General features: G+C 54.4%; 1 protein-coding gene across 6 annotated transcripts in view; it reads left to right on the forward strand.

Moving 5' to 3' along the window:
• Nucleotides 1–5,771, forward strand: part of ZFAND3 (zinc finger AN1-type containing 3) — a 335,462-nt gene extending 329,691 nt beyond the window's left edge. For all 6 annotated transcript variants that reach the window (XM_009451183.5, XM_063812421.1, XM_063812423.1 and 3 more), the window contains one exon: nucleotides 3,373–5,771. In XM_009451183.5, coding sequence (XP_009449458.2) covers nucleotides 3,373–3,527 — 155 coding nt within the window. In that variant the 3' untranslated portion in view covers nucleotides 3,528–5,771. The remainder of the gene's footprint in view (nucleotides 1–3,372) is intronic.
• The last annotated feature ends 13,887 nt before the right edge of the window (nucleotides 5,772–19,658 follow it).

A 19,658-nucleotide genomic window follows, 5' to 3' on the forward strand; every position in this document is an offset into this window, starting at 1 on the left:
ACATAACTTCCTCTTAGTGAATGATCCTGACAGGAGAAAGAATTGATGCCATCTAATAACCTCAGTGCAGCTACTTGGGAAGTTAGCCCTCCAGAGTTTCCCCCAAAGTTTTCTCCAGTGAATTACAGTGCCATATATTCTCATTGCTACCAGCGCTGCTCCCAAAATCTATCTGCTGTTTAATAGTTTTTACCTTTCAAAAATGCAAGCTGGCTGGGCGTGGATTTTTGAAAGCATTCCTCCTGCCTTGGCCTCTCAAAGTGCTGGGATTAGAGGGTGCCTTCTAATCCCAGCAATCCAGCACTTGGAAAGGTCGAGGCGGGAGGAATGCTTGAAGCCAGGAGTGTGAGACCAGCCTGGGGCAACATAGTGAGACCTTGTCTCTACAAAAATAAAGTATAAAAAAACAGCTAGGTGTGGTGATGTGTGCTTGTAGTTGCGCTACTGGGGAGGCTGAAGCAGGAAGACCTCTTGAGCCCAGAAGGTTGAGGCTGCAGTGAGCTAGGATCGCACCACAGCGCTCCAGCCTGGTGACAGAGCAAGACCCTGTCTCAAAAAAAAAAAAAAAAAATCTAAGCCAAGTGTCAAGATGTGTCTAACAGGTACACAGAACCTGGGCAGAGAAATAAGGTGTTTTGGGCTGGTAGAGGGAATGTCAGGGTAGCTACTGTGATAGAGGGTAGAGGGAGTATCAGGTAGCTACTCCTTGGGCGGTAGAGGGAATATCAGGGTAGCTACTGTGGGTGCCACTCCCTGTTCCTTTTTCCAGAGTCCTGGGGCTCTCACATCCACCAAGCTGGCTGCTCACTAGCTGGCGGAAGGCAAGCTAAGCAAACATGGAGAAGGGGGGCCAGATGTAGCATTTCCCTTCCACCCCAGTCCATCTTTGACTAATGAGGTGTTAAGCTGAGCCAGGAGCCAAGTTAATTCCAGCAGTAATCCATTTCCTGCTGCTTTTATTCAGCCAGCACCATTCATCAGAAAGAGAGGAGAGCCCTTGGGACCTTCTGAATCATCCCAATATCTTGAAGAAAGGGAAGGGGCAGCAGGGGTCCACCCACCCCTTATTATAGATGCTGAAAGTACAGAAATATGTCAGGACTTGGTGACAAAAATGTCTATAGACACATCCTGATGCCATCCTGCTGGTGCCCCTACCCTAAGCCCTGACTGGCAGCAGGTTCTCCCTCACCAGGTAGGCTTTGCTACAAAAAGATGAATTTACTTGTTAGATGGAGGATGCATATTGAGGCCATCCATGCCTCTGCTGCAAAATCCTTTAGGAGAAAGACAACTGGTATCCAATATCTTCGAGTAATGAACTTACCAGTAAATGTAACACATGAGCTCATTAATCTTAACTTTGCTTTTGGACCAAGTGGGAGCTCGGCTTCTCGGGAGACAGAAATTGCATCTCTGTTCTTTTCCTTAAACCCAATCCCAATTTAGAGTCAAACATAATGCCCTGCTCTCCCTGGGAAGCAGTTAATAACGTTTCCTCACACAATGGATGGCCCAAGCTCAGCTGGGTCACTCCAGCCCCCTAGGCTGTGTACATGTCCCTTGCACACAGCCTGGGCTCAAGACTTCCTAGTAGGGTGTGAGTGCCAGCTACATCCTTGAGACTGGTTAGTGCCCAGCCATTGAGTACATCACACACTCTTCCCTCAGGCTGAGGAATATAGGTGAAGTTAATCTTAGAAGTTAAGGCTATTGAATCTTAACCTTAAATCTTAAGGCTGTTGAAACTGTTCATCCTGTGGCCACTTCGTCCTTGCTTGGGCTCTTGCTGTTCTTCTAAAAGCACAGCCTCTACATCTCTGAAAAGAAGTTGAGGATGTGAGGAGGGATGAGTCAGTTTGCAAGGGGCGGCTGCCTGTTCTTTATGGCCTGGATGAGGGCTTAAAAGAAAGAAGTCTGAAAAGAGATGCTGTTGGTTGGAAAACAAGTAAGGAGAGTGTTTGCTTGGGCAGGCTGCTGTGGGATGCCTGCTCCAGACAGGGAGAACAGGTTTAGGAATGGATCTAGATTTACCTGGAAGCTTGCTCCTGTGGACCTGATCCAGGCCCACGGGGCCTGGAGGTGTGGTGAGATAATGCTGATGGGATGAGAAGGTGGTGAGGAGCCAGCCAGCACTGGCAGGTGTCTTCCTAGCCCTGATCTTGTTCTCCCCAGCGTTTTGAAAGAGGCGGCCAGCAGACTCTGGGGACCTCAGACGTCTGTGCTCCACATGCGTATCGGCCGCTCTAGAGATTGCCTGGGAAGCTGGAGGGAATGGGAGACACCCCCGGTGCAGCTGCGCCCTGAGTTCTCTGAGCCTGGCTCCTGGCTCCCTGCAGCCCTCCCCTCCTTGTTCCTGACCCAGAGTGACTTTACCTGTACCGGCTCCCTGCTCAATAGGCCTCTTGATCTTTCATCACTGGTCTTTTTCTCTTATTTGCCAGACCAGTGTCTCCCTTGGATTTCTCTGCTTCAAAAAGAGCCTTGCAGCATCCTGCGCTTCTGGGAGGGAAAGACAGCTGGAGGCCTGAGTGTGGGCATCTCAACCTCTCTCACCTACCCAGTGGAGTGAAGGACAGCTGGGGGTCCGAGTGTGGGCATCTCAACCTCTCTCACCTACCCAGTGGAGTGAAGGACAGCTGGGGGTCCGAGTGTGGGCATCTCAACCTCTCTCACCTACCCAGTGGAGTGAAGGACAGCTGGGGGCCCGAGTGTGGGCATCTCAACCTCTCTCACCTACCCAGTGCAGTTAGAAGTGTCAGGTTCCTTGGAGATGGCGATTGGAGCCCAGCATTGCTGTCTCCTCTGTTTCTATCTAATACTTTTTCTAGCACTAGAAATAATCCACTTTTTTGAGAGCTCCCACTCATTTTTGGGTTGTGGTTTGATCACTCCCACCATCCTCTCAAGCCCCGGCTGTACAGGAGGTGGAATGTCATTTAAGACATAATCATTTCTCCTGCCTCCTAGAAATGGTGGGCATCCTGTGGTGGAAATCACAGTTTGCCCGAGCCAAGCAGATAGCTGAGCTGACAGCCTGTGCTCTTCCGCCTGCATGGTGCTGGAGAGGAGCGCAGAGCCCACTCATTTGCAAGGACAGGGCTGTGTCTCACAGCCATCAACTTAGGGTTCTACCCTTCAAGGGTCCAGGCAGGGACAGGCTTGAGCAGCTGTGGAATGCGAAGTGCTGACCCTCTTGCTCCAGGGTGCAGGTGTTGGAGTGAGCTCTCTGCTGCATCAGGAATCCCTGCAGTGACTGTTGTCCACTCACTGGGATGCCCCTCCATCCTCTGGACAAAGGCAATTGTGAGGCTCTGCGCACTTGGAGGCCACCCTAACACACTCTTTCCTCTGCTTCTCCCGCTGCTGCAGGTTATGTGTTCTGTATGTTACATCGCCTCCCCGAGCAGCACGACTGCACATTCGACCACATGGGCCGTGGCCGGGAGGAAGCCATCATGAAAATGGTGAAGCTGGACCGGAAAGTGGGGCGCTCCTGCCAGCGCATCGGGGAGGGGTGCTCCTGAAGGCCAGGCATGGCCACCACATGACGCTGTTCTTAGTTCACTAATGTTAGCCTTATTTAGGACAAAGTCAGCCAGACACCTTGTACTGGGCACGCGTCAGACTGCAGCCAGTCCGTTTCCTTTCTTTAGCCAGCCATCCTGGTACTGTAGTTTAGGGGTTGATGGTGGTTGAAATTGATTTCTGGCTGGTTACTAAGGTGCCTGCTAGCCATTGTATAAAATTAAAACATGAAGAATATTTTTTTTTTGAGCATGGCTAGTGGATTTAAAACAACACATACCTGTCACTGCTGGAGTCAAACTTATAAAAAGCCTTAAGTGGAAAGTGTTCCAGACGGAGACTCTGAGTTAATAGAGGAGTAGAAGCTGGTGTTAAAGTTCCCACGACGCACATGGCTTTGCCAGAAACTCTGTTTAATGATCGGCCTTTCACCTCTTCACTTATCCTTAGTCCCAGTAGCCAGGATACCTGATGGCCACGTGTGCCTTGGCCACGGGAGGCTGCTGAGATTGGCCACGTGGCTGGGCTGGGTGGTGGCCTCACTCTCCCACAGAGCTGGAAATGGGGGGTGGGGGACAGATTCTTACGGAAATTTTTTTACCTGACTTGCTATGAAAAAACTCATCACACAAGAAGAGAAACAGTAACCTCACTTTGAAAATTAGCTCCACTCAAGACTAGTCCACGAACGAGACCCGCCTTTTCTACACAGGATCCAAGGTCACGAGAAGCAGCCAGAGTGCCCCGCCTCCGCCGGCTCTGGTCTGCCATTCGCCAGTGCAGGGATCTGGCACGGACCAGATGTGGCGAATGGCAGCACAGCGCGGTGGCTGGGTCTGCACACTGGCCTCTGCAGCCAGATTTCTATATTGGGAGTTTTTTAAAAAGACATTTCATAGCCAACAAGAATCAGTAGAAGTGCTGGGAGCAGCAGCTGGGGAAGCTGCCGCCCACGGGCTCTGCCCCTTCCAGCTGGAGCCGCCCGTGCCTCCAGGGGCCAAGAGGATGATGTCGTGGCCTCCATTCTCGTTTCTATGCAGCCCCATAGTCCAAGGACACCCAGTCCACATCTACCATATAGCAAGTTTAGTAAGGGAAGGCAGCATACGTCCCAGGGACAGTGGGTTTGGATCTGTCTAGAACAGCGGTTTGTGGCTGTGGCCCAGCTCCGAGAGTGATATTTGCTCTGGTAGGTGAGGGCCTGAGGGTACATTTCTCCACCTGTGCCCCCTCATGTTCACAGAGGATTTCAGCAGCTGCAACTGTGCACACCAGGTGGGGAAGGGTGGGGGTGGGCCTGGTTGCCCCATGTTAGGAAATCACTACCAGTCAGGTGGGGCTGGGGCTGGGTGGACAGGATCAGGATTCCCTTGAAAGCCCAGGCAGGGTGAGCAGTCCCAGTGGTCCTAGTGCCGCATCAGATCCAGGTGGGTGAGGGCAGGAGGCCCCTGCGGAGGCAGCGTGGATCTGCCCACACATAGGCTACTGGAATAGTTTAACCCAGCAACTTTCCTTTTTATAAAACAACAAATGGTTCAACTCTGTCTGCAAATTAACAGCTGAACACCTGCAACTGCAAATGTTTTTTGATCCGACGTACTGAAATAGGAAGTCATGCTCTTCCCACCCTCCACCCACCAGAGTGGAACCCGCTGCAAAATCCCCAGCCTTAATTCTTGCTTCAGGACCCAGACCGGTGTCTTGCTCTAGGGCAACCCAGGGCAGAGGGGCCAGGTCTGCCCAGCGTTTACCACTGCTGTCAAGCCACAGCCCTTGGCCACCATACGGGCCATCCTCAGTGAGGCAGCCCCCCATAGGCCTCCGCCAAGCTCTGGTCCCGAAGAGGCTGTGCGAGCCCTTCCCGGCCCTCCCCAGGCCCCCCCCCCCCCGCCCCCTCCTCTGCCTGCTGCGTGGAGGCAGCCATGGGAAGGAGCCCAGGGGAGCTGGCCTGGGGGAGCGAAGCCCATGTTCGCTTCCTGACTTAGAGCTGGGGGTGGGGGTGGGGGGTGGGGCTTGTTCCCCTGCAGTATCTGTTCTGTGAAGTTTGTTAAATGTAAGGAAAGCTTAAATTCTTGTATCTTTAAAAGAGAAAATCTTATTTAACCCTTTTGTGTTCTAGATTTACTTACACACATAGCCTAGAGCTCAGTTTTAGTTTTAACATTGTGAAAATATTAAAAGAATCTTGTAACTTTATTCTTTTTTCTCCTGCTGAAAGAAAAAATTAAACCAATCATATGAAAGTTTGGTTTTCTTGTTTCACCCCTTCTCCTAAGTGCCCCCTGGGTTGCTGGGAAAACTGACCCATCTCCCTGGCCAGGGCTGGAAAGAGATGGGGGCCTGTGTGCAGAGACCGTCTGCAGTACTTGGAGGCACTCGTCCAGTTAGTGTCCAGGCTAAACAGCCGCTTCCTTGCTTTCTGTTGGGAGCCTCTGCCCTGGGAAGCTGCGGGACTGGCCTTGGGGTAAAGGTGGGTCTGCAGGGCCAAGCCTGTGCCAGCAGCCAGGAGGTTACACGCTGGGGGGGATCAGAAAACGAGCCCCAGCCCTGAGGGCCCCAGGCGTGGGTGGGGTGGGTGCTGGGTCCTGAGGGAAGGCAGCATGCCCTAGACCCGAACCCCACCCTAGGAAGGGCCTCCAGGATGGATGACGAAGGCTCCCAAAGGCTGGCTTGGAGGAGGTGTGCGCTGTGGCACTCTTTGGTGTATAGGATGAACTTAACTACATTTTTAAATGTTCAAAAAACATTTGGCAGGGCAGGGGCGAGGCACAGGAGTGGGACCTGTCCCCACTTCTTTTAGGACAGAGATATTGACCGCATAGTTGTCATGAGCGTGATGAAAATCCTCAGAGGAAATCAGAGGCCCAGTGGCGATGAACAAGCACGGGGGCAAAGGGCAAGAGAGGGCCTTGGTGGCCTGGGTGTGAGGCGGGCCTGCAGGGAGCAGTGGGCTGTGCTCTGCCCACTGGTCCACAGGAACTGGGTCTGCGTCAGCTCCTTCCTGATTGCTTCACAGAGGCTTTTATGCCAACAACAGTCCACAGCAAGAAGAGGGGATGGTGGGAAGACAAGCAGAAACCTTCCTGCTGGGTGGCGTGAGAAACAGGAAACCATGGGTGGGAGTGGGCCGTGGTCTTCAAGGGAGCCATCAGCAGCACATTCAGGGAGCTGTGAGCAGCCCCTCTAGCCCCAAGAAGGGGGTCTCCAAGAGAGAGGGCCCCAGATGGGCACAACAGTAACACAGATACCCAAGAGAAGTCTGCAGGAGTCTCAAAAACTGATTTCCTCAGCAGCCATTCTCGCAACTACATGGGGGAAGGCTGCAGTGAGGGAGGAGTGATCGGAGAAAGACATGGAGACTTGGGACCTGGGGCGGGCTCTGGGGGAACTCAGCACACAGCTCGAGGCCTGCGAGGTGGCCCCATATCTTGTCAGCACTGGGTCCTGTCAGAGGGCTTGGAGAAGGTCTAAGAATCAGAGATAGATAACAGACAATTAAGCAAGTAATAACAGTGTATTAATGCCTAAGCAGAAATACACAGGAAGAGGAGCTACAGACCCTGTGTGACTCAGCTGTGAATAATATTTACGTACAAATAATGTAAACACAAATACTAGTGAATATTGCTCTGGTAAAAATATATGCTGGATCTCAGTAGGAGACTGGGAGAGGGAAAGAATGTGCCTGTGTATTGGTGGCAGAGGATAAGAGAGCCAAGTTCTTGTTCTTAGCAGGAAATCAACAAAGGATGTCCAAAGCTGAAAACTTGAGAGTAGTATGTTATTTAGAAATATGGAGGTAAAAGAGGAGGAAAAAGCTTAGAAGTTAAAATTGGTTTTCTTTGGGGTAGGAGATAGGAATGCAGTAGGCCTTATATTTACGACTACAGTTAAACGTGTAACATTGATTGAAAAATTGAAATGCTTTAATAAGGGAATGATGGAAGCCCTTCCTGGGAACTGAGGGGCCAAGTCCTCAGAAACCTGCCTTACTGTTCTCTGAAAGTGGGTTTCAGGGAGTTCAGGTCTCTGAGATGCAACATAGAGTGTTGGTTTTGATCAGAGCTGCTTTGGAAGATGCAGGCAGCTGGCACATCACAGCACAGCACATGTTTAAAAACCCTGAAGGCTGAGGGCGGTGGCTTGAGCTTATAATGCCAGCACTTTGGGAGGCCAAGGTGGGAAGATCCCTTGAGTCCAGGAGTTCGAGACCAGGCAACATGGTGAGACCTCATCTCTACGAAAAAAAATTTTTTTTTCTTTTCAAACCCTGCATGTGGCATGTGATGCAAAAAAAAAAAATTTTTAATTGCTGCGGGGAGCGGGTGGTGGTACACGCCTGATAGTCCCAGCTACTCGGGAGGTGGAGGCGGGAGGATCGCTTGAGCCCAGAGTTGGAGGCTGCAGTGAGCTAGGATTGCACCACTGCACTCCAGCATGGGCAACAGCCTGAGAGCCCATATCTAAACATATATATGTTTTTTTTTTTTTTTAATTTAAAAACCCTGGGAAAGGTGCCTGTGGCAACACCAAGCTTATTTGTTACCAAAAAAACTTTTCTTAATCAGCACACCTCGGGAAAAGTTGCCCTGGTTCATTGAGCACCTACTGTGCGCCAAACACCTGAAAAACTCTCCCTTGATCCTGTGTGATTCCACTTGGAGGTACCTAGAGTAGTCAAATTCACTCCCTTCAGGTCAGCCTGGAAGTTCCTATCTCCGGGCTTCTGTGGTATGCCATCCAGCAACCCAGATGTTTGGCTGGGCAGACAGATGGAATGTCACCTTTCCTTTGGCTTAAATGCTGTGCCCAAATTCACACAGAAACACAGAAGGGTGTTTCCTGCCCGTCACTGGAGAGCCTGGGATGGGAAAAGTGCCTGGAGCAGGAAGATGGCAACACCGAGTGCGTGCTGGGCCCAGGCCTGGCCCTCCCGCTGCACACCCTCTGGAGCGTCCCACAGGGTTAGGTGATTGAATTGTTGGCAGATGAGAGCACCCCAGACCCGGGACCTAATAAAAGGCCTTTTGAGTTTTCGACCTGGAAGGACCCCACACCTCAGGCTCCCCTCCTGGCCACCTCTTCCAGGCAGCTCTATCAATCCTAGCAGTGAGGAGTGCAGTTGAAGGGGCCTGGGGCACACATCACAGGGTTCGATGGGAGAACTTGCTGACAGGGAGCTGGAGTGTCTCTGGAGTCCTCAGGCTCACACCCACCAAACACCAGGAGGAGCTGAAGAGGAGGGAGTCCCAGACTAGGAGGAGAGGGATCTGCTGTGTATGACAAGGTGCCCAAGTTCGGGGTGGGGGTGGGGACCAAGACATAGATCCCAGAGGTAAAGCTCTGGGTCTGCACCGTGGGAGCCCCATTAGGGGCATCTTCCAGCCCACAGCCCTGGCTAGGGTGACCTTCATTCAACACCTGCTATATGCCAGGCAGCATCCCAGACACTGGGGATATGATGGTGACCCAAACTACAGCTATAGGGAACAAAATAAGGGCAGTGCAAAGAATATTAGAGGGGTGACAGGCATACACGATACGCAGGGGGAAGGGAGCAGGGGGAGAAGCATAGGGTCTGAGGGTCTTTGTCTGCGATGGGCATGGAGGGCCCTGCCTGCCGCTTGGGGGTTCGGTCAGGCTGCCACTGTGCGAGGAACAGCCTGCAGGGAGTGAGGGAGGACACAGACCAGAGGACCGGCTGGCTGGTCCGGGAGGCCAGCAGGAAGGCTCAGTGCTCCAAGGTGGCAGGGAGGTGGTGAGAAGAGCAAGATCCTGGACTGATTTTTGAGGATGGAGATAGCAGGAGTCGCCGATAGGCTGGGTGTGGGTGAGAGAAGAGAGGAACTATAGACAATTTCTAGTTTGGAGTGTGAGCCGCTGGAAAGATAGAGATGCCGTTAATGAACGACAGGCAGGAGCGTGAAGGGGGTGGGATGAGAGCAGATGGCTGAGGTGTAGACAAGACACCCAGCTAGAATGTGTGTGTGTGTGTGTGTGTGTGTGTGTGTGTGTGTGTGTGTGTGTGTGGCGGGGCTGGGGGGTTGGGGAGGTGGTGCCTGGATACACAGTTCCAGGGCTCAGTGGAGAGGTCCTGGGGGGTTGGGGAGGTGGTGCCCGGATACACAGTTCCAGGGCTCAGTGGAGAGGTCCTGGCTGGAGATGGGCATTTTTCCCCAATAATTTTTATGGTAGTAAAATATGCAGAACACGCAGTTTCCTGTCTGAACCATCTTTAAGTGTACAGTTTAGTATTATTCAATCTATTCATAATGTGGTGCAACCATCGCCACCGTCCATCTCCAGAACTGGAAGTGGAATCATACAGTACTCGTCTGTTTGTGTCTGGCCGATTTCACCCAGCACGATGTCCTCCGGGCTCATCCACGTGGTAGATATGTCTGTGTCCTTCTTAAGGTGGATGCTACTGCACCGTATGATGAAACACACGTGCTTGCCCACCCCTTTGTCAGTGGGCACTGGGGTTGCTTCCATGTTGTAGTTACTGTGAATGAGGCTGCTGTGGATGTCGGTGTACAAATGAGATACACAGTTTCGAGTCACCTGCATAGAGCTAGTATTTAAAGCCACAAGCTGGGCCAAGGACACCAAAGAAGGGAGTGTAAATGTAGAAGAGACGGATGGAGGCTGTGCCTGGGGATGCCATCCAGAGAGACGGAGGAACCTGCAGAGGAGACCTAGAAGGAGCTGCCAGCAAAGCAGGAAGAGACAGAAAGACGGGAGTCCCAGAAGCCAGGCGGGGAAAGGAGCATTTCGAGGAGCAGGGAGTGGCCACTTCTGTGAGCTGCTGCCCAGGCACCAACCGTCCCGGCGCTGGGGACCAATTCCTGGGGAGGGAGACTGGAAAGGTTGCCCAGCTGGACCTCTTCTTCAAGCAGTTTTGCTACAATGGAAGCAAATGGGCAGGAGAGTGGATGTGGGGGCGAGGGAGTTTATTTTTGAATAAGGAGAAGTTGCTGCATGTTTTTATGCTGTTGGAATGATCCCGTAGCGAGGGAGAAATTTGGGATCGATGCCCATGATGGGGTGTAGAGCGCAGGGTGGCAGGTGTGGGCGCAGGGTGGCAGGTGTGGGCACAGGGCAGGCAAGCAGGGGTGGTATCCTTCTGCTCTGTGTTCTCACGGACATATGGAACAGGGTTGTGAGGAGTGAGTGAGGTTGGGTGAGGGGGTAGCAACAGTTTGGTGGGGCACTGGCATGGATTTACCGGGAGACAAAGCCTTAGCTTGAGGCCCCTCACTCGTGATTGGGCCTCGGCAATGTGTTTGCATGTTCCCAAGATTTTATAAAATTTGCAAAAGTGAGATACTTTAACTGCAGTTGGTTAAAACCATTCCCTCCTTCCATTCTAACTTCCCTTCCTTCACACTTCCTCTTCTGTTGGGTGATGTTGAGGCCACATGGTACTTTTGGGTTCTGGCTAAGGGTAAGCAGAGTTAGGGACACGATTCGTTTGAGGTTAGTGGGATATATTTGTGCGTTCACAGTCACTTCTGCATTTAGTAGGTCATTGCCAGTCATCCTGGGGTAGGGCTGGCTTCAAGAACATGCTTCTTGTCCACTGCCTGACACCTGGTGTCGTAACCAGAAGGAGCAAGGCCACGGTTGTACTGTGATAGGAACGTGTCCTACGGGACCTGGAACAGGGAGTACCGGTTGTGGAGAAGAGATGAGGCTTGATATATGTGGAGCCGGAAGTCTGTGGAAAATTCTTCCCACCAGCAGGTGTGTGAATATAAACCAGGAAGACTTGATTCTCATCAATACCTGCTCGATACAGACATTCGCTCTTGTCAGGAACACGCTCGACAGTGCCGCACAATCAGAAGCGCACCACACTCCTGTCAGAGCATTAAAGATGAGTTTAGGAATGCTGGGGGTGTTCTAGAATCTTACAGCTCAGATATGAAAGAAACTTGGTAACAGTTGCCCCACATTTGACGACAGTTCTAAAAATTTACATGACTATGCCAATAAGAGTTGTGAAGATGACAGAAACTTTTCTAAAGTATCAATAATTCAAAACAGAGATCGACCATGCTCAAGGAAAGATTGAGGAATCTTTCTATTCCTACATGATATTACAAGATCATTATCATGGGAAAGGGTGATGAAAGAGGACACAGCCAAGCAATGTAGGAACAAAATGTGACAGGTGTGTCACCACCAGTGAGGGTGAACTGCAGACATCTGGGTGTTTGTCGACTTTAAAACGTGTAATTTGTTGTGAATTCTTTTCCCATGTTGTACCTAATTTGGGAGTCAGAATTTTTACTCTTTTTCTTAAAGGGGGGCTCCCAAACTGTATAAACTTCCGGCCCTGCCTAACCTGGGGGAGGCTCAGAGTACCTGGGGTCTTTCGCTGTGTCCCAGGACCCTGAGAGGCAGCGCAGTTGGGTCAGCTGACAAGACTGTCCTGACGAAGGGGCAGCATGCTGATGTCTCTTCTGGTATAAGCTCCTTGTCTTGTGACGAGATGACACGTTGAGTGGCACTGGTCAGAGAGCGAATGAGAAATGTTGTGGAGATGTCGTGATTGTTAAACATGTTCTTTCCCTCAATTCTGGCGCTCCTCCCGTGGAAAAGCGGAGCCTCTCCCCTTGGACACGGGCAGGAGCGTGTGTGGTGGAGGTGACCTTCCCGTCCATGAGGCCACATCTGAAAGTCGCGTGAGAAGACCCATCTGGTGCTCTCAGGCGACATGAGCCTTAACACGGGCTGACGCGCAAGAAGTCTGGCTATTCACATCAGAAGGTTGGCGATAATCGAAGAGTGGAAAGTGCCAGCGAGGATGTGGAGAGGCTGGAACGCTTGCGTGTCGCTGGCGGGAATGTGAAACGGCACGGCCGCTCTGGTAGACCCTCTGCTGGCTTGTCAAAAACTCCAAAAGGAATTACCACGTGACCCAGCAATGCCACTGCTAGGCATACACTCGAGAGAGCTGAAAGCTGGGACTCACACAAGTCCTCCCATGTTCCAGGCAGCCCTGTTCATGACAACCCAAAGTAGAAACAACCCAAGTGTCCGTCAGGGGGCCGAAGGATACACAAAGCCTGATGCAGCCCCGCAGTTCAGCCATAAACGAAGGAAAGTGCTGACCCGAGCGGCAGCCCGGGTGAACCTCGGAAACATTCTGCAAAGTGAAAGGAGCCAGCCACGAAGGTGAACGTGTGGTTCCGTGTACATGCAACAGCAGGGTGGGGAGCGCGGCAGAGACAGACAGCAGGTGGGCTGGCACCAGGAGCTGGGGGAGGAGAGGATAAGAGCAACTGCCCAATGGGTGTGGGGATCCCTTCTGGGAAGTGGTGGTTGCACAACACCATGATGTGCCGAATGCCACCGAATTGTTCATTTTAAATGGTGAATTTTACGTTCTGTGAATTTCACCTCAATTAAAGAAAAAAAATATTGCTCCTTTGAAGCCTCCATGCTGAAGAGACCATGTGGCAAGACCAGACGGAGACAGTGGTGCCCAGGTGCCCAGCTGTGCACCAGCAGCACCCATGGCCAGTGAGCAAGGCTCCAGATGGCCCACCCCAACCTTTGGGCTGACCTGGTGGTGCCAAGCGGAGCAGATAGGAGCCGTCCCTGCCAAGCCCTGGCCAAACTACAGGTTCCCCAGCAAAACAAACGTTTAGGCCACCAAGTCCTGCAGGGATGGTTCTGCGATGTCAGAGGGCTTGCAGGGAGCTGTCGGCCCCACAGCAGTCATGGGTTGAGAGTGGGCTCAGTCAGCCAGGTTCCAGAGGGTGTTGCTGGGCCTCCCAGGTGGCTGTGCCAGGTGAGGATGGGACTAGAGAGCTGTGTGGGGACCAGATAGGGGAGAGGGCCCTCCTGGGGGGCCTGTCATGAGCAGGGACAAAGGGTGTGACATCAGCAGTCCTGGTAGACTCAAGGCAGGAAGTGCGGGTAGGGCAGTGGACGGCAGGAGGAGGGAGAGTTCTGGCACCTTCCATGAGGCCCTCAAAGGAAGACCTGCCCCTTCCAGGCCCCGCGGTTCCTCCTCCACTTGGTCAGCTCTGGCAGCAGGGGAGGGAGCCCCGGGCCTGGAGTCAGGATGCGGTTCTGGGCCAGATCAGCCTCTCCTAGGCTGGGAGAGCTCTAACGGGGCCCCGGCCTCTCGTTCCCTAGCTGGAGAATGTGGAAGGTTCCACAATCTCAGACCCTTGCCTGGTGGCTCTCAGCCATGACTGCCTTTAGAATCACCCGCGGAGTTTTTAAAGATTTCCGTGTCTGAATCCGCCCAAGACCAAAACCAAGTCAGTCTCTGGGGTGGCCGGTCAGGGGTGGTTCCTCACAAAGCTCTGCAGGCAATTCCAGGGTGCAGCCAGATCAAAGCCACCACCCTAATGCAGCCTTGCTGCTGCCCTGCCGCGCGAAGGCACGAAAGCCTGAATCTGGAACCTGTGACACCCTCATTCTCCAACTGGAGCGCCCCAGTGTGCAGACGGAGCGAGTCCTGGGTGGATTTTCTCAGAAATGGCTTCCCATTTTTTTCCCCCTTAAACTTGCAAGGCCCATGGAAGCTGGGCAATAGTGTGTGATGGAGGACATCGGACTTGGCCCCACATGATGTCATTGTCTTCCGTGGGTGCTAGGTGCTTTTCATAGGCCCCTGGGCACCTCCACCTCCAAGCAGGGCCCTGGGGCACACCTCCCTCCAGGCAGGGCCCTGGGGCACACCTCTGGCCTCCAGCAGCTCTGAGGGGAAGCTCGGGTTTGCCAGGAGCAGCAGCCACTACCTTCTTGCATCCTTGTCTCTTAGTGATCTGCTGCCCCAAGAGGGCTGTGGTGACAGGTGGTCGTCAGGGCATCACCGGGAATGGCACAAATACAGCAGATGTCTTACCACGTCTGTGCCTCGCTCCCACTGGCCCAGTGGTCAGGAGTGGCCAGGCTGCCACTTCCCTCTTGCGTTTCTGTCCCCTCAACCCCTGCAGGCTCCTGAGCTGCCCCTGCCCACTTCAGGGCATCTGAGCAGTGCCCTTGGCCCTCGGTCACATCTGCAGTGTCGTCAATCGGGGTGGGCACTTGTGGTCCCATGGAAGGGCCTCCCGGCTCGGGCCTGTTGCCCTGTACCCAGCGCTGCTGCCCCTCAGACTTCCCTCGTATCTCCCCAACAGCTTCTGGAGGCCAGCAGGGTGCCCCAGGGCCCTGCCCACTCCCAAAGGACCAGGCCCCTAGAGGTGGAGGTGTTGGGGGGAAGGTGGCTCCAGATACTCTGAGGAGCCCACATTTCCAAAAGGGACCCAAAAAAGACAGGAGACACAGCCGGGAGGAATGCGCAGGAGTGGAGTAGACGGAGGCGCCTGACAGTGAAATGCAGTGTTAGGACTATGTTGTAATAAAAATGCAGGCAGAAAGGGCCACTGGTGTAGACCCAGAGAATGTTAACATCATCACAACGGCTGGCGTCTCTCTCGCTCTCTTACACACACACACACACACACACACACACACACACACACCACCTCCCCCAACCCCTGCCCCAGGCTCATTTAACCCTCACAGTCCCAAAAGGTGCTACTGTTAGCTCCACTGGACAGATGAGAAAACCAAGGCTGCTGAGCAGGTGCGGGGAAGGAAGGAAGCCCCATGGCGTTCTTTGCCTTGGAGCAGATAGGGCCTGCCCTGGTGGAGGCGCGGCCACTCTGAATTGCTCGTGGGTCCGAGGACTGGGTTCAACATGGAAATTTCGTCCAGTCCAGCCTGCCCGGGGCTTTGGGTCATCCTCTGTTTCTTGGCTTCCACCATTTCCTGAGCTGCTGGCACCTTCTTGTTTTCCATTCTGGTTTTGTTTTTTTGTTGTTGTTGTTGTTTTTAAACGATTGGTCTTTTTGGTCATTGCTTATGATGGGGTGAAGGGGGTGTAACGTGCTTATCTTACCTTTTGCACACATTCCATTTTAGTCAAGACTGTCAACTTGCCCTCCAAACTGGCAGTCTGCCACCTGGAATTCAAAGTCCAAGATCTTTAAAATTAAACTAGGTGAAACAAGTAGAATGTTCTGGAATTTTTGAGGTCTCAGCTAGGTGAGGAGACAATGAAATGTGGAGCCACTTCAGAAGAGTCTGTCCTTCCACGTCCTGGGCCAGTGAATCCTGGTATGGAATACGCAGGGTGGCTACGGGGCACTGGTGGGAAATCCCGTCAATGGAAGAAATGCTAAGACTCTAGAGGTGGGCAAAGGGTGTCTTTAGAGTCTGTCGTCAGTCCCTACCAAAATGAAAGACCATCAGAAAAGGAAAATGGGGTCCCAGACCCCACACAGGAGCTTATAATGAGCCTCAGGGACTGTCCCAAGCTCCAAAAACTACGTGAGCACCTACCAGAGCCAGATGCTGCCCGTGGGCCTGGCCGGCCCTCAGCCTCCTCTTGCTTGAGCCCGCCCTGCCTTGGGCTGCATTGCCAGCTGTGGGGACAGCCTCGGAGCCCTCAGCCTCCCTCACTGTCCGCTTTTGCCTCCGCAGGCTCTAGCTGCTTGGCTGCCCAGGGCTCAACGTGGGACCAGCCCCTCTGCCTGGTCCCCTCCTCTAGGCTCTTGGTTCTAAACACCAGAGATGCCGGTGACCCCAACCCCTCCCTCTAGCCGGGACCTCACCCGTCCCCGGGCTCAGGGTCCTCGCCGCTGACTGCGCATCTAGTCCAGCTGTCCTCAGAAGCGCTGGGTGGGTTGTCAGAATCAGAACCAAGGAGAGCACTTAAGAATGCCGACCCCTGGGTCCACAGCAGCCCCCCAATCAGAGCCTGTAGGGGCGGGTGGTGTAGACATGTCACTTGGTCAAGTTCCCAGGTGATTCTTACCCACCACACAGTTTGAGAACTGTTCTAGTAGTCATCGAGCAAAACAGAAAAACATTACAACCTGAGCCAAACCAAAATTATCAGGTCATCCTCACTCGTTCTGGAGCCCAAATAATAAAATCTTAATGATTTCCTACAAACTGGGACTCCCAGTGTTTTTGGTTTTTTGTTTTGTTTTGTTTTGTTTTGAGACGGAGTCTCACTCTGTCGCTAGGCGGGAGTGCAGTGGCGCGCTCTCGGCTCACTGCAACCTCCGACTCCCTGGTTCAAGGGATTTTCCTGCCTCAGCCTCCCTAGTAGCTGGGATTTACAGGCACGCACCACCACGCCCAGCTAAATTTTTGTAATTTTAGTAGAGACGGGGTTTCACCATGTTGGCCAGGATGGTCTCGATCTCCTGACTTCGTGATCCGCCCGCCTCGGCCTCCCAAAGTGCTGGGATTACAGGCCTGAGCCACCGCACCCGGCCCCACTCCTGGTGTTAAAACAGTTTTACTCTGCTGACGTCTGAAGACAAGGCATGATCCTCTGGCTTGGGATAATGTGAGGAAGTTGCTGTTTTTCCATCACAGACTAGTGTGAACTTTAATTTGTGTCATTTTCTTTACTTGTTGGGGTTTGTGTTTGCGGTTTCTAAGTCTGGCTCCCTGACCTCCTCTCTCTCTGGTAAACCCAGCATGTCCAAAACTGACCACCTCCAAGCGGCTCCTCCGCAGCCTTGCAAGTCCGGAAACGGCAATCCCATCTGGGGGTCAGCCTTGCCTCTGCTTCTTCTCTCAGGCCGTGCGTGCAGCAATCCTGCGAGGGGGCCCCCCGGGATAGCAGAGCCCTCCACCTCCCCCCTCCGCACAGCAGAGCCCTCCACCTCCCCCTCTACCCGCACAGCAGAGCCCTCCACCTCCCCCTACCCGCACAGCAGAGCCCTCCACCTCCCTCCACCCGCACAGCAGAGCCCTCCACCTCCCCCCACCCGCACAGCAGAGCCCTCCACCTCCCCCAGCACAGCAGAACCCTCCACCTCCCCCACGCACAGCAGAGCCCTCCACCTCCCCCACGCACAGCAGAGCCCTCCACCTCCCCCACGTACAGCAGAACACTCCACCTCCCCGCTGCGCACAGCAGAGCCCTCCACCTCCCCCACCACCGGCACAGCAGAGCCCTCCACCTCCCTGCCGCCCTCACAGCAGAGCCCTCCACCTCCCCCACCACCGGCACAGCAGAGCCCTCCACCTCCCCGCCGCCCTCACAGCAGAGCCCTCCACCTCCCCCGCACTCCCATAGCAGAGCCCTCCACCTCCCACCTCTGCACAGCAGAGCCCTCCACCTCTCCCGCCCCCGCATAGCAGAGCCCTCCACCTCCCCCTTCCGCACAGCAGAGCCCTCCACCTCCCCCCCTACCCGCACAGCAGAGCCCTCCACCTCCCCCCCACCCGCACAGCAGAGCCCTCCACCTCCCCGCCTACCCGCACAGCAGAGCCCTCCACCTCCCACCCCTCCACACAGCAGAGCCCTCCACCCAGCACAGCCTCCACCTCCCCGTGCACAGCAGAGCCCTCCACCTCCCCTCTCCGCACAGAAAAGCCTCCACCTCCCCGTGCACAGCAAAGCCCTCCACCGCCCCTGCTCACCCCCCACTGTCGCCTCAGTCCTGGGAAGGATCCTCAATCCTTCCCAGCCCCACCGGCCCGCAGTGCACTCTCCAGGCCGCGGCCTGGTGAGCCTGTCCCAGTGTGAAACCGACCAGGGCCTCCTGTGCTCAGAACTTTCCACTGGCTCCCACCTCAGAGACAAGCCCGATTTTCCATAAGGATCCATGAAGCCTCCTCACCGCCTCACACCGGCCCGCCACCCCTCCCCCTCCTCCGCCACACCAGCCAGGAGGCATCGAGCCTTCTTCCCCTGGCCCCCTCCTCCTGGAAGTCTCCCCCAGAGGGCCACGACTCTTGTTCCCCACCCCTCAGGGCTTTACTCAGCTGTCACCTTCTCTGGAAGCCTCTCTGGGCCACGGACTTCAACATGCACGCCCAGCCAGGCGTCTTCTCCCTCTGCACATGGGCTGGGCCACATTCACACTGACGCTGGTGTCTGCTCCCTGGAAGGTGAGGGAGGGCAAGAGGGGCAGCCTCCCTGCTCCATGCCCAGCACTTGGGAGGCAGGCGGCATGGGGGGGTGGTGGGGGGGTACAGTGGCCTGGGCGGGGCGGTGGCAGGACAAAGCCCAGTGCTCTCTGGATTGGGTTTTGTCTTGTTCAATACTCACGTCAGCCAATTATTGGCAACAAGTTGTCAGTTCTGGAAGATCGAAGCTAGGTGGGTGTGCTCCCGAAAGGATGCCTGCATGGTTTGGAAATGGAGCACCTGACTTGGAGCCCCAGTGCTCGGCCAAAGCCACCAGGTGGAAGTTAACCAAAAACATGGAGAGTCCCTAGTGTAGGTTCCAAGAAAAAATTCCACTGAGAGGAGCAGACCCCTGCCTGGTTTCCACGTGACAACAGCTCAGGAGGAGGCCAAGGCTCCAGGTGGCCGGGGTCCCTCATGTTCAGCGCATGGAGCCTCGGGCCCCACATGCACCAGCGGAGTTGCTGGAGACTCAGGCCCAGTTGTGGGGTCACAGGAGAGGGCACTGGATCCCAGACGGCAGGGCCTGCAACACTGAGCACACACCCAGGACTCGAGATTGGGGCCAGGGAGAGCGGCAGCGCCTGCAAGGGGCCGCCTCCTGGCTCACTGGTTCCCTTCCCCGCGTCTCCCCTGGGAAGCAAGATAAATGGGGGAAGTTGCTACCAAATACTCACGGGCTCGTCAGGTAGAAGAAGCAAGACATGAGGAAGAAAGCAGCTGGGGCTAAGCTCAGAGGAGGAGAAATGACAAGGGAAGGGGACTGGGTTCAAGGTGGTGTTTCCTAACCCCCCAAAAATGGCATCGAATAGGCCATGGGGTGGGGTGGAGAGAGTGCCACAGGAGGTGGGAGGGAGCTGGACAGCCCCTCCACCCTGAGGGAAGGCCCTCAGAGCCGGTGACAGTGTTGGCCCGAATCCGCTGGATCTGCCCACGCCGCCGCCCTGGAGCAAGCCGGCCTCTCTGTGCCTGCTTTGCTCCAGGGCTGTCTGCCTCCCTCCACGAGGCAGAGGAAGCGAGCAGGGGCCTGGGCGGACACCCCTGAGTGCCTGGGCCTGCAGAGAGGGCCGGATGGCAGTGTCCATATGAGGGCACTGGGGCAGAGGGGCTGACCCTGGCCTGGGCCCCCTGCTTGTCCCTGGACATCGAGAGGGGTTGCTGCAGAGAGTGACGACTCGAATACAGCA

This window comes from Pan troglodytes, chromosome 5, assembly GCF_028858775.2.
Source record: "Pan troglodytes isolate AG18354 chromosome 5, NHGRI_mPanTro3-v2.0_pri, whole genome shotgun sequence".
NCBI classification, from domain to species: domain Eukaryota; kingdom Metazoa; phylum Chordata; class Mammalia; order Primates; family Hominidae; genus Pan; species Pan troglodytes.